The sequence below is a fragment of the Pteropus alecto genome, unplaced genomic scaffold (assembly GCF_000325575.1).
Source record: "Pteropus alecto unplaced genomic scaffold, ASM32557v1 scaffold3, whole genome shotgun sequence".
Classification (NCBI taxonomy): domain Eukaryota; kingdom Metazoa; phylum Chordata; class Mammalia; order Chiroptera; family Pteropodidae; genus Pteropus; species Pteropus alecto.
In genome coordinates this window covers 19136656-19151659 of record NW_006442484.1, presented here as the reverse complement: position 1 = coordinate 19151659, position 15004 = coordinate 19136656, and the positions used below count along the sequence as shown (strand labels likewise).

At 31.8% G+C, this 15004-nt stretch overlaps 1 protein-coding gene across 1 annotated transcript in view; it reads left to right on the top strand.

Moving 5' to 3' along the window:
* Positions 1-15004, top strand: part of LRP1B (LDL receptor related protein 1B) — a 1653662-nt gene that overhangs the window by 757554 nt on the left and 881104 nt on the right. The window contains exon 4 of the mRNA XM_006921044.1: positions 13490-13609. Within this exon, the coding sequence (XP_006921106.1) occupies positions 13490-13609 (120 nt within the window). The remainder of the gene's footprint in view (positions 1-13489; positions 13610-15004) is intronic.

Below are 15004 nucleotides of genomic sequence, written 5' to 3'. Positions count from 1 at the left end.
GGCTATTAAATGCCTCCGATTCTTGAGCCATTCCAGAATTTTGATGTTGTATCCATTTGCTTTTTGGCCTGCCTCCAAGAGCTTCCATGTTACACAACTTCAGTTCTGTTCCTATCAAAGTTTATTTTAATAGTGCCCCCAGGGGCTGTACAGTGCACAATCTGTGTGTTTGAAATAAAGCAGTCCTGATAATCATCCCTCTTATCTCTTTCAACCCTCAGCTTAGATTTTACTTCCTTAGTGCTGTAAAGGGCTAAATCAATCAACGCTCATTTATTGCTTCTTTGCTTCTAAATTTTTGTTGATATCTTTTTTTCCTTCTCTTCTCCTTTCATATTCTCTTCATTATTATGGGTTTGTGCCTTTTTTTTATCACTTTTATGTTATTGAGGATTTGACTAAGTGTAGAGGTGAATAGGTGTATTTAATTGCTATGTTTAACATAGTTAGTGAGTGCCTTTCAATCTAATATGTGCCAAAAACTGTTGCATTTGACTTTGTTCATTCTCATTGTGTTGAACTTAAAAGACACCTTCCCAAGGGTATTGTTGCCTCCTATGTTCTGGGAGTAGTATGAGGGTTTAAGAGAAGAATATGTGTCTTTTGAAGGGGAGGGGAATATATATTTATATTTATATTACTTTTAGCTTTACTTTACCTATAGATTTAGTCACAAGTACTTCTCTTTCTAAACATGCAGAAACTGCTAGAAGTTATGAACTCCCTTTACAAACAAGATTTCTTTATTCATGCTGCTTTACCTCCTCTAACCTAATTGCTATTACAACCTGCATTCCATTATGTTTATCTCACATAAGCTATGTAACATACTTATGTAATTTATATGTATATAATTCTTCAACTGTATATTCATTTTTTTACCCTTATACCTCTAGGTATGAAAAATTGTTTTACCAGATATATGCAATTTCTTCTAGGTAATTGTATTTTTCTTAGACTCTTGTGGTAAATTTGGTTATTTTATTTCATTTTTTTCCCCTCAAGCAAAGTTTTTCTGTGGTTGCAACTAAATGTGTTGAACCAGGCCAGGACTTGACAATGATTATCTTATTATTAATAAATCTAGCATAGTGTCCTTACTGCAAAACCAAATGCAAACACTAAAACGTGATGTACAGAACCACAGAATACCTTGGCTTTATCAGTCCAATGTACCTAGCATTCTTAACTTTCTCTCTCTTATCTCTCCCTATATCAGTTCATATCTCGGCAGTTACACAATATCTTGCAAATTATAGAGCATGTTTGCTCTCATTATGCCTTTTAATATTCATAAAGCTCATCAAAACATTTCCTGAGTTGGAAGTTAAGGCTTAGAAAAATTAAGAAACTGGTCCACTGTTAAATGTCTGTTAAGAGATATCACAAATAGATCTATGTCTCCTACCTTGAGGACTAGAGTATGTCAAGATACCATGTGTGGCTGGTTTGTTCTTCTATATAAACAAAAGATAAAAGAGAAAATTTATTGATTCCTTTGATGGAGATGTTGTTGATGATTATAATGATAATACTTTAACTGCCAACCTAAAATGGGTATTTAAAATATGTCAGACTCTGAGAATTTTGGGGACTTCCAGTCAAGATGGCATAGTAAATAGACACTGTGCTTCTCTCCTCTCGTGACCACATCAAAATTACAACTAAACTACAGAACAATCAATATTGGAAGTTGCCTGAGGTCTGGTTGAACATAAGTCCTATAGCTGGGGACATAAGAGGCTGCCTCGAAACTGGTAGGAAGGGCGAAGATGCAACACGAGCTGGTCCCACAACCATATATGGCAGTTGAAAACTGAGAAGGCTATCTCAGCTATAGAGATTTCTCCAAAGCAGCAAGGGGTACCTGCCCCACACTGGGCTACCCAGTCCAGGGTTCTAGTGCCAGGAAGAGAAATCCCTACAAGTTCTGGCTGTGAAAACCAGTGGAGATTATGGCTAAGTCAGACAGAGGGCTGAGGGAGTCGCAGATGTTCCCCTTAAAGAGCCTGTATGGAAACTTACTCACTAACAGACTCATTCACTGTGAGTTCTGGTGTTGTGGCAGCTACTCAAAAAGTACCAGAGATAAGCAGGAAGGAACTGAATTGTCTGGTTTTGGGGCGAGAGTTGGAAGGGCAACTTTCTCCCAGAATTGCTGATAGAATTTATTGTTTCTTTATTGAGCCCTTCCCCACTCAGCATGCAGACACAGGCCACCACTATATCTAAGTCTTCATCAACCTAACACTAGTCTCCCCACCCTGGTGACTCCCTGAAAACCCTCCCCTCCCAGCTTGTGAGTCCACCCAAGCCACCTCCAGTGTCTTTTCCATATAAATGGTTTGTCTTGGCTCATGCTGCAGATTTTCTTAAAATCACTCAACAGTTTACAAAACCCAAAGAAGAAGCATCTGACGTCAGGTGTCCCATACTACTTGCGGAATGGTCCCAAGCCTTTCACTTGTAGCAGCTGGGCTTAGTTTACAACTTGGCCTCTCAAGTCACCTGTAAGCCCAACAGATTTCTTGGTGATGGCCATCTGCAGACAGCTTGGTGACATCAACAGACACACAACACACAGACTGAAGGTAAAGAGATGGAGATAAGATATTTCAGAGAAGTAAAAACACAAAAAAAATCTGGGGTAGTAATATTTACACCAGACAAAATAGACTTTAAAACAGCCTGTAAACAGAGACAAAGAAGTATCCAGTAATCCCACTTCTGCGTATTTATTCAAAGAAACCCAAATACTATTTTGAAGGGATATGTGCATTTGTATGTTCATTGCAGCATTATTTACAATAGACAAGGTATGGTGGCAACTTGGATGTCCATCAATGGAAGAGAGGATAGGGAAACACAATGCATATATAAAATGGAATATTACTCAACTATAAAAAAAATAAAAAGAAAAGAATGAAATCTTGCCATCTGTAACAACATCGATGGACCTAAAGGGTACTGTGCTGAATGGAGTAAGTCAGACAGAGAAAGACAAATATCATATAATTTCACTTATATGTGAAATCTAAAGAACAAAGTAAACAAATAAATAAAGCAGAAACAAATTCACAGATACAGAGAACATTTTGATGGTTGCCGGATAGGAAGGAAGTTGGGAGGTTGGGTGAAAAGGGAAAGGATTAAGAAGTACAAATTGGTAGTTACAAAATAGTCATGAAGATATAAAGTATAGCCTAAGGAGTACAGTGAATAATGTTTTAATAACTATATATTGTGTCAGATGGGTACTAGACTTATCAGGGTGATCACTTTGTAAATTATATAAATGTCTAATAAGTATGTTATAAACCTGAAACTAATATAATATTACATACCAACTATAATTGAAAAATAAAAAAATATTAAAAAATAAGTAAATAAATAATAAAATGTGTTAGACAATAAGCTAAATGCATCTAAAGAATTATTGTACTTAAAATTTACACCTTCCTTATGAATTCAGTAATGTCAGTATTCTCATTAATTTGACCTGGTGAGTGAACCTTATACAAGCCTGTGTTGCTTTATTTTATCTTCTCATATCATGTTATGGTTAAAACTGAACTAAACATTTTTTCTTGCATAATATTTTCATCAATAATTTTATTTGAAGATTATATGTTTATTATTTAGCCAGCTTTGTCAATGGATAATAAAACCAAATTTGTCTTTTTATAACATTAAATAATCTCATTTGATTGTACCTTGGTAACTAGATTTTAATTTTCTATGTAATAAAAACTGTTTAAAAGTTTTGCATATTTACATTTTTCCCCATTGAAATAAAAAGTTTTTTTTTTTTTAATAAATCAGAAACTAAAGTTAACAAATTACTAAAAATTATTTTTTTTGGAGACCCAAAGTAAGCAATTTTCATCTAGTGTTAGTGAGTTGGGATGGTGGAACTCTTTTTCTCAGTAAACCCTCAACTTGCAGATACAACATAAAATGGGGAAATCTCTTAACATTGGTGTGGTACACACTCAGGTTTTTGTTGTTGTTACTTTGGTTTAACTTTTGCTTAGTTTATACATTTCACAGTGTATGCAGTGGCATACTTCACAATTTTATTTCTGATATAGACAGAGAAATATATGAGAAAACATGAAAAGCATGGAAATAAAACAACTTTTCCAGACAGTAAGAAAATAAGAGAATGTGGGGTAGAGGAGTTATACATTTTTAAACATCTTGATGCAGAAGAGTTACATATTATTTCACATACCTTCCATAGTTAGAAATAGTTATAAGGCCCTAAGCAGATGTAAGGAGAGGTAGTATATAAGAGTCTCTGGCTGAGTAGCCACTTCTTAGAAAAAACTCTTCAGTATAGAAGAAAAAGTAAAAATATTTTTAAACAGATATATTTACAAACTAAATGTGTTTCAGCAAGTAATTGGTTTATTAAATTACTAGTTATTAAATTATTAATTCTCCATAAAATGTAATAATATACAACTATCAAAAAGGATGGGGAAATTTCTATATGTTGAGTGTACACATACACACACATATATTATTGTAAATAAAACAAAAAGTACATATTATAAATGTTAGACTTAGTCCATAGAATATTTTCTTAAACCACATAATTGGCCTACAACTTCCATCTCATAATAGTATATATACACTAAAGAAAATTTTGCTTTTTTTTTGAAAGAGTAGTAAACTTATGAGGGATATTAATATGCAAAATTAAAGTTATCAAGTGACAGTTTACTCATGTTCATTTCTTAAATAGGATTTTAAAAGAATTACTTGTTATTTCTGGAGGCTTTTTGGTATTTTTTTTTCTTTTTTGCTATATAGGCAATTGTATTGTTTGAAAATAGAGTTTGTTTCATTCTTTCTAATTTTTATACTTTAAACTTTTTTTTCTCACCTTAATGCATTGTCTAGGACCTCCAGTACTATATTGAATATGAGTGATAAGAGCAGTTATCCTGCTCCTATTGACTTGTTTCTCATATTGTAGTAAAATAATTCAGTCAGGTTGAAAAAATAACCTTCTATTACTATATCACCAAGAGTATTTTTGTTTTTATCATGAATGGATATTGTTTTTTGTTAAATGCTTTCTAGGTATCCATTGAAATCATCGTATTAGTATTGATATGGTGACCTGCATTAATTGAATTTCAAATGCTAAACCAGCCTGATATTACATAATAAACTTCACATAGTTATGATATATTATTGTTTTATATATTACTAGATTTGGGTTATTAGAAATTTTGCATCTGTGTTCAAAGGGAATGTTATTCTATAATTTTCTTTTCTTGAATACATTTGCATGATTTAGTATTAGAGTAATTCTGGCCTCACAAAATGAGTTAGGTAAATGTTTCCTTTCCTTTTCTTTTCTTTTTTTTTTTTCTTGAAATGTTAGTGTAGAATTGCTATGATTTCTTCTCTAAATGTTTGGTAGACTCTCCGGTGAAGCCATCTAGACCTAGCAATTTCTTTATGGGAAAGTGTTTAATTATAAATTCACAACAAATGGTGCTGAAAAAGTTCAATGCAAAGAAAAAAAGAACTTTTATTCATATCTTATAATACATATAAAGACTAACTCAAAATAGACCAAACTTTAAAAGTATTATATATATGTGTGTGTGTGTGTGTGTGTGTGTGTGTGTGTGTATGTGTGTATGTATATGTATGCACACACACACACACACATACACACATATAAAACATTTTCTCTCAAAACTCAATAATAAGAAAACAAATAACCTAATAAAAAGTGGGCAAAAGATTGAACAGTCACTTCACTAAAGATATTATATGATCAGTAAATGAGTACTTGAAAAGATGTTCAATATCATTAGTCATGAGGAAATACAAATTAAAATCAAGTGAGTTACCATTACATACTGATTAAAATGGTAAAATAAAATAAAATAAAAAGCTAATAATAACACGTGCTGGGCAGAAGTCCAAGTAGCTGAAATATTTATATATTGGTAGTGGGAATGCAAAGTAGAAAACATTTTGGAAAACAGTTTGCTAGTTTCTTATAAAGTAAAATGTCCTTTTACCATATAAGTAAGCATTCTCATATTTACCCAAATGAAAAAATAACCTATATTTACACAAAACTTCTATGTAAATGTATATAGTAAATTTATTCACAATAAACCAAAACTAGAAATAACTCAAATATCCATCACTTGTGAAACAGATAAACAACCTGAGGTGCATTCATATAATGGAATACTATTCAGTAACAAAAGAGAGGAAACTACTGATAAAATAACATGGGTAAATCTCAAGTACATTATACTAATAAAGATCTTATTGGCTGGATGATTCCATTTATATAACTTGCTGAAAAATATAAAACTATTGAGATTAAAAACAGATCAGTGATTACCAAGAACTGGCAAATGGAGAAAGGAATTGACTGTGGAGGAGCATAAGAAAAAATCTGGGGATAATAGTTCTGTTCTATATCTTGATGATGTGATTACACAGATATATGTGTTTGCCCAAACTCACAGATTTGTACACTTAAAGAATAAATTTTACTGTACATAAACTATACCATAGTAATAATAATGGAGCAAAAAAAAAAAAAAAACATTTAAAAAAGCATTTCTGTAATGTTTTATCTTTCTATATGAAAATACACTGAAAATTCGAGGCCAGGACCATAGCTTAGCATTAGGCAAAAAAATCTGAGGAAATCCACATTACCAGTCATAAGCAGCAGCCTAATCTCTGCAAGCCAGTTTACCGTCCCATTCTACTAGACCAAAGAAACAGGAGTGAGAGGATGAATGATGTGACACAAATTATCACCATTCTAAATATGCCAAGCATATGTCCTGCTAACAAGAGGAACTGACTGGCATGATAAGTGGCTGCATCAGCTTTTCAATCCCCGAGTACAAAAAGTGAACGAAATATTTATTTTTTTCAATGTACTACATAAGAAAAGAATAAACTTTTTTTCATTGCTAAAATTATAGTTGTTGATTAAAAGGAATTTTCACATAAGCCAAATTCAAGGATCAAATCAATTACTAAAACAGAATAAAACATCATCCCATTTTGTAAAATAATGTCTCACATAACATATATTTGGAAAGGTACCTATAATCTTTTTGTATTTCCAAGGAGATTACAAGAGTTCTAATTTTTTTCTCAGGGAGAAACATATAACCTAGAAGCACATGAATAAAATAACCAGCTATGTTCTCACTATCTTGCTGAATCCAGTACTCGATCAAAGTGAATGTTTTGATTATAGGTCATAAAAGCTGCCAGCATATTGCTGTTGACCACACCATGGATGAACTTGATGGCTACACATACAGGATTACAAACAGCAGTTCGCTGGCTTATAGATATTTATATAAACAGGACTAATAAGGGAAGAAACCTACTAACAGTAAAAACTTATAATTATTATAATTGTTGAATCAGATTATCAGCTTCTAATCATCATTCTCTACTGTTTTGTTTTTACTCTGAGGCAGGTTAGCAAAATTTATTTGTATCTGTTTTCTAAATCATCAATCTGCATACATTTATAGACATGGATTCTAAATCCCAATGCTGTTAAAAAGCATAACACTCCCTAAAACTGCAGACTACCATAAGTATTTAGTGAAAATTGATTATCTGAGTTGTTAATTGGTCCATACTTATGTAGCAAATTAAATATGGATATACATTGCTTAAGAGAATAATATTCATATTACAGCGAGCTTAAGTCATTTACCCATCACCATGGTAGTACGTAACAAACAACCCTGGTACATCAAGGGTTTATCGCATCAAAAATTCACATTTTCACCCATATCACAGTCCAGTTAGATTCAGTGGATACTTCCCATGTGCTGTTTCAGGCTTCTCCATCTTTGGGCCTCTACCATCCCCAGGTCCTGTGAGTCTTCTATTGGATTCCTTGCAACCAGAAGGCTGACAAATGAAAGTGGAATATTGTCAGCATGTTTTAAGGGCCATTTCAGGAAGCGGTACACGTTAATTTTGCCTATATTATAGCGTCTAGAAGCCAGATGTATGGCACCAACCTAATGACAAGTCAACTGGAAAATGTCATTATTTTATTTGCTCATGAAGAAGAAACAAGTTTGGTGAACATTAGCTATTTTTTGCCACACTCATACAGCTTAAAATTAATAAAACCTGGGTTAGAGCTTAGGTACTCTGGCTTCAGAGTCCAGGCCTTACGCATGATACTGTATCAACTCTCAGAGAAAAGAAAAAAGTAAGTAAGAAAGAGATATGAGATTTTGTATGAATTAGTTTTCTATCCTTTTAGAACTTTTCTTACAATTTACTAGTAATACAAATTGAGAAATCTATTTCTAAGTTAAAAGGTGGCTTAGAAACTTCGATGCCTCAGAGCTACTCACTACTTATAAACTGTTATTTTGTATTTGACAGAGAAGATATACTCACATTTTTATAATATTCTGCTATACAACTTTGAAAAGGATATACAAAGATTCGTTAAAAATAATAGAATGGAGTGAGTCTTCATCAATTTAATGAGATTTGATTCCTGAAATAATATCTCCTCTCCTTTAATTAAAAAGCCACTTTCCTTTTATAATAATGCTGAAGAATGCAGATTAGATATAATATTCACATATCTGTATTCTGACTTGCATATTTTATACCTTACATACTTGTGGTCTATTTCATTCTAAGATCCAAACCAATGATAATGTTGCATGAACCAGTGACCATGCTTCATAAAAAGTACTCTATGAAGACTGATGACTCAAGTACAAAATTTCTGTTCTACTCAAATAAGCTTTCTAACAAAATTAATCTCGTGCATTTTTAATTACACACATAATCATTATAATGTTGCACATAATTAAGCATAAGTGGTAAGCAGTTCAAGTAGATAACATTACAATAATTAGTGTTGCTTTCACAGAGTCAAGATAAATTTTAAATTTTAGTTTTTCATGTTGTTAGTTCTTTATGTTCCTTCATGATCTGCTGGAAGAATAAATATTTACCATTTCACCTGGTATCATATACTGTTTAATTGTCTCCCTATTATCTCTCTGTACATATACAATTTATACAGATAAATTCAATAAACTAAAAGCTAAGTTGCCCTTGTCTCTTTTGCTATTTTCGACCACATGCCCCTCACGTAATACTCAAAACCATGTGTGAAGTCTGGCCTTCGATACTCATTTTCCCCCATTTTCTCCTATTTCTTCTCAGTTCTCCCCATCATGTTGGTATCATTTTTCAGCATGCATTGGATTTGATTGGAGAGAGCAGAAAGATGGAACCAAAAGTCTGTAGATTTTCTATTTTGCATTGAGATGGGGAAAAAAAAGAAGTTGGGCTCTAGGGATTAGGTGGGAAAAAATAATACATTTAAAATACATTAAAGCATTGAGTTAATATGCCTGCCTTAAGGTACAGACTAAATAAATTAGGTAATGCTCCTAACTTCCTTCTCTTCATCCTATAATATATGTAAGTCTTTTCTAAGAGAAACCTTTCCTATTTCCTCTTTCTGTCCCGAACTCTTACTACATTTATCTTTATCCTCTCTGCTCCACTGAAACCCTTTTTTAAAAGACTTAATTACTCTTATTAGGAAACCCAGTGCATTTGGGGGACTTTATCCAAGTATATTTCTCAGATTTTAACATTTATTGCTCTGCTTACTTGAATGAACTATTCTTCTTTAGGTTTTGTGAAGCTTTCTAGGTTCTTCATCTATATATTTGATTATTTCTGTTTTCTTTGTTGATACCTCTTCTTCTGCTTGTCTTTCACATATAAAAGGTCTCTGCATTTTAGTTGTATTAGAAATATTTTTTATAAAACATGATTCCTTCCTCTTTGGGCTTTAATTACAAACTTTTCATTTATGACTTCCAAATCTAAATGTCCAGTCCAGACTTCTGTTCTAAGATAGACTCAAATTTCTTAACTTTCTTCTGTCCATTGTCTTGTCAACATTTTCAACTAAACACTCAAAGGCAAATTTACTATTGACCCCAAACTTCCAGTCCTCTTGTTTCTCTTAATTCATTTGGGTACTATTAATTCAGTGTCATTATGCTTTCACCAAGTTTTTGGCCTTTCGTTTGTCTAAATATTCATAGTCTTATTTTATGCCTTTGCTATTTTTAGCCTTTTAATGACATTTCTTCCTGTACTATTTTCACCCACCTTTCTCTCAGCTATTAGGTACTTTCAAACAATATGTCAGAGTAAGTCATTTCTGTCTTCAATAAAAGGCAATGAATCCCATTACCAAGATATAATATTCTACTTAATATAAGAATAAATTCATTTTGATCTGGTCCCAAACAACAATTCAGCCTCATTTTCTACCATATTAAACATTATGGTTTAGTTACACAGCATTATTTGTCATTGTACTTTTTGTATATTTTCATGTCTTTTTATTTATTTTCTTATATTGTCCACTTTATCTGTGATGCACTTAAATAAATGTAATCTACTGAACTCTTCTTAACTTTTAAATATCAACTTAAGTTAAATTTCTTTCACAACTATTTTCTGGATACTTACCTCTCTTTCTAGTCTCTGGATGAATACTTCTTCCAGCTCATGCCATTTGTATTTTTATTTAGCATATATGTTTTTCATCTATGAATTGTAGCTTTTGTTTAACATTATTGTTCTTCCCACTTAACCCCATCCACTTCCACTCTCATGTTGTAATCGCTTAATTTGTCTAAAACAATTTTGCATCTGTGGAACTCTGGTAGAAGAATACTTAGCATTGACTAGGTGCTCAATCAATGTTGAACTAAAGTAGCCTATATATGCAAGACAATTTTGGATTGATTCCACCATAATGAAACAAGATTTGACAACTCAATTACCTAACCCGAAGATGTAAATGAAATATCTTTAGGATCCAGGTTAATTTAATAAGTAGAAATGACACCTGTGAGTGTTAATTCTCATTACAGAGTTAAGCTATTTTATTGAGTTATTGATTCAGTCATCTTATAAAAATTATGAAACTTTTCCTATATATAGTGTATTACTAAGCCTTTAGTAATTACTAATGACAAACAAAGTATACACCATGGTTCCAACCATCGCCAGATTGTACAGTGGAAATTAGAGGCATTATTTAAGAATATAGGCTTTGTAGTCAGAATGACTTTGTTTTGAATGCTGTGTCATATATTTGCTGTATAATCTTGGGTTCATTATCAATCATCAGTTTCCTCATCTATAAAGTGTAAATTACAATAATACATGTTTGACTGTTGCAGGGTTTGAAAAGATTGCATATTTAAAGAACTTGACGAATATTAGATTTTTAATTTGTAGCTTTAGGTATTGGTGAGGGGAAATCATTATGTAAACTATCATAATTCAAAGTGAAAGTACCATAATTTCCAAGGAACCAGAACCACTTATTTCATATTTTTATTGATAATATATTTTTTACAGACTAAGTTACTACTTTCTGTACATTATATAAATATTGACATTTATACTAGCATATAATTAGCATTGACCCCAAGTCCAAACCTACTAATCAGATATAGATGATTCACGTATTGGTTGAATTTATGTAAAGGAAACAGAAATTGTTCCAGGTTTTCCAAGAAGAAAGAATTTTAATATAAATTATTGATAGTAACCTGAGCAATGAAAATTAGACATTGAAGAGGATACAGCTAACTTCTAAGTTATGATACAGCAGTCTCATTTCAGTCAGAGAGGTAGCCATGATTTGTGATGAATTTCCCAGTAACATATTGATAGAGAATAGAAAAAAGACCACATTTTTCTGCTCTGGGGCACTTCAACCTTAGGAGGTTGACAAGAAGAAGAGGAACCCTGACTAGTAGGGGAAGAGAGGTCAAGGTTCTTTGTGTTTAAGTTGGGGAAATATAAGAGCATGTTTGATGCTGAGAATGTACTAGTAAAGGAGTCAGAAAACTTCTGGAACGGCTTATAGTAAATATTTTAAGCTTTGTGGGCCATAGGTCTTTGAGGCAACTAGTCAGCTATGTTTTTGTAGTGTAAAAGCAGCATAGGTAATATTTAAACAAAGGGGCATAATTGTGTTGTAGTAAAAGTTAATTCACAAAAAAAGAAAAGAGTTTTAGTTTGTTCTAATACACACACACACACACACACACACACACATATATATGTATACACATATGTATATATATTTTGTATATATAAATGTATATATATATTTTTTTAGGAAAAAGATTATGATAGGATGTAGAGAATAGCTGAAGTGATATCCTTGACTAGGTGAGAGGGGATGGGATTTGTGCACAGGAGTTGGAGTTAGGGCTTTGATTATGAGTTCAACCAAGTTTGAAAAGCAAAAAGGACAAGAATATGCAGGGATGAATAAATACAAAGCATAAATCTGTGGAAAATCTCTTTTAATTGCTTCTGTTTTCTCAGAGAAGAGGCAAGATTATGGTATGTGTGATTATTAGGAAGGAAATTTGGAGTTTTAAGAAAGAGTTAATAAGTAATTGGGCTAAGAAAATGCTATACAGAATTAAATTTTTAATAAAATACCAAATTTTCAGTTTGGTATGTTTTAGCTGTTCTTTTCCACATTGGACTTCTCATAAATTTTATTACAATTTATAATTTTTCTGAACCACCAGCCAAACATGTGGCAAATATCAACATATTTTAATCATTTTACTTTAATTTTCAAAATCCTTATTGTTCTCCCCAAAGTGTGGGGGAGGGGGGCGTGTTACAATCCATTAATAGCCCTATTTTCAGAGGGCAAAATCAGTCACACGTTCTATCTATAAATTTTTTTAGTTTACCTAATCTTTTTCCTGTTAGACATTATTTGTGCAATGAATATGCTCCTGTCACTTCATCTCTGTTTCATGCATTTATCATACTGAATCCTAATTTGCTCTGAGGCCTTGCTTCGATGATGTATTTGTTCTCAAAGAGTGTAGATATAATGAAATATATTATGTCCACTATTTGTCTAATATTTTGCCATCAATGAAAGATAAATTATTGAAATGGAATATATTCACATTGATTGTTATGAAGGTTACACATGGATTGGTAAATCAAAACAGCTCTAGAAAGGTAGAAAATCAATTGACATGTCAAATAAAAAGGCCTAAATGGCGAAATCAACCACTGAGTTGACATTTTTCCTCTTGAAATAATTTAATTTACCAGAATTCGAAAAGATTTGTGACTTCAAATATAGGTAATAAGTTAAAAAGTGAAAGACTGAACAGATTGACCTGGTATTTTATTAACAATACTTCAGACAAATGCAAACAGATGTATTTTAGAGAGAATAGATACTGTTTGTTCTCTTGACCAATCAGAGAAACTTTGGAGAACACCAATCAAAACTGTATTATTAGCGTTATATGCTGAGTAAATATTAACTATTTAAATATAAATGCAAAATATGTGTGTATAGTTACTTAAAGATAATATTTTTGTTTTTCCTTTATAGAACTATTACCCAATTGCCAACAGTTGAATTGTCAGTATAAATGTGCAATAGTCAGAAATAGTACAAGATGTTACTGCGAGGATGGATTTGAAGTAACAGAAGATGGAAGAAGCTGTAATGGTAAGTATGACATGTTACTCTATTCAATTTTTTCTTTTACAGAGGCTTATTGAACAGAAATTTAGCAAATTATCTTTGAGTACCTACCATGTTATACACACAGTGTTCATATTAACATTTCCCCCTCTGGGTTTTAAAAGTTGTCACTCTCCCAAAAACCACAAATGTAAAAGTTACAGGTATGCATTTATACCAATGAGTTTTCAATTCATGTTACAAGAACATCAAACATAGGATATGTTAACAGTGGGAAGCACTTTGGTTAAACATTAAAACATTGGATTTAATTATTTTAACTTCCTAAATGTTTTGTGGTTATTATATAGCTGCTGTGTTGTATATCTTTGTTATTAACTAAGTTAGGTTAATAATAATCATGTAATTTTAAAAATAATTTTTGCATTGGTAAATGACAATTGACATTTTATCAATAACAATAATGATGAACATACAATATTTATATTTATTAATGTCTAAGTTCTCGCTTTTGTGAATGCTCTAGAGCAAATGTTTACTTTCCGAAATGACTCCACTCTGCCATACTGAAGAATTCTAAGTTACTTCTCCATATATATAATACATCCACAATAGAAACTTTGGATTATTTTATTTTATATAGTATTTGTATGCTATGTATAGAAAACCCAAAATATGAAATCTACATATAAAATTGAGGAATATCTACATTTCCAGAGATACTAAAAAACAGAATATTTTCCAAAGAAGTCAGCACTTTGATGATTACTTTACACTTTTGCTTTAATATTATCACTTTTACTCTTAAATTAAAAGAGCCCTCAGAGAGATTATTTTTTGAAATCCTAATGACAAAAGTGAGAAAAGTGATACCTAAGGAATTAAGTGACTTACTTAAGTCCATACATCTTCTTAGTAATAGGATTGAACTAAAATAGGTCCTCAGATCCCATTAATTCTTAAACTGAAAAGGTTCACTGCTTTTTAGTGAATATTTGGGTCTTGAATTTTTAGTTTATTGTTTGTTTTCTGAATTATATAAATGTTAATAAAACATTTATTATTAAATGTCTATCAGACCCACCCATTATCTAATTGTATAATCAGACTATAGAGAGACTAGACTGATATATTTATTTGACTCACATCATTTTTAAGCCAACACTTAAAAATCAGGAGATTACACACAAAAGCTCAGATTCTGAAAAAAAAAAAAAAATCAGAAACTTTGGCAACACTAGACCTTTTATAATAACAAGAGTAAGCCAAATATGAATAGTACCTCTAGGCATGCCTACAATTTTTAGTTTAAAACAGCAGTTGTCATTTACACAAGGTAGACTAATATATTTATACTGCATCCTTCTTACTCTTTTGCTACACCTGACTCCTAAAAGAGTAGGGGTTTTCATTTCCTTT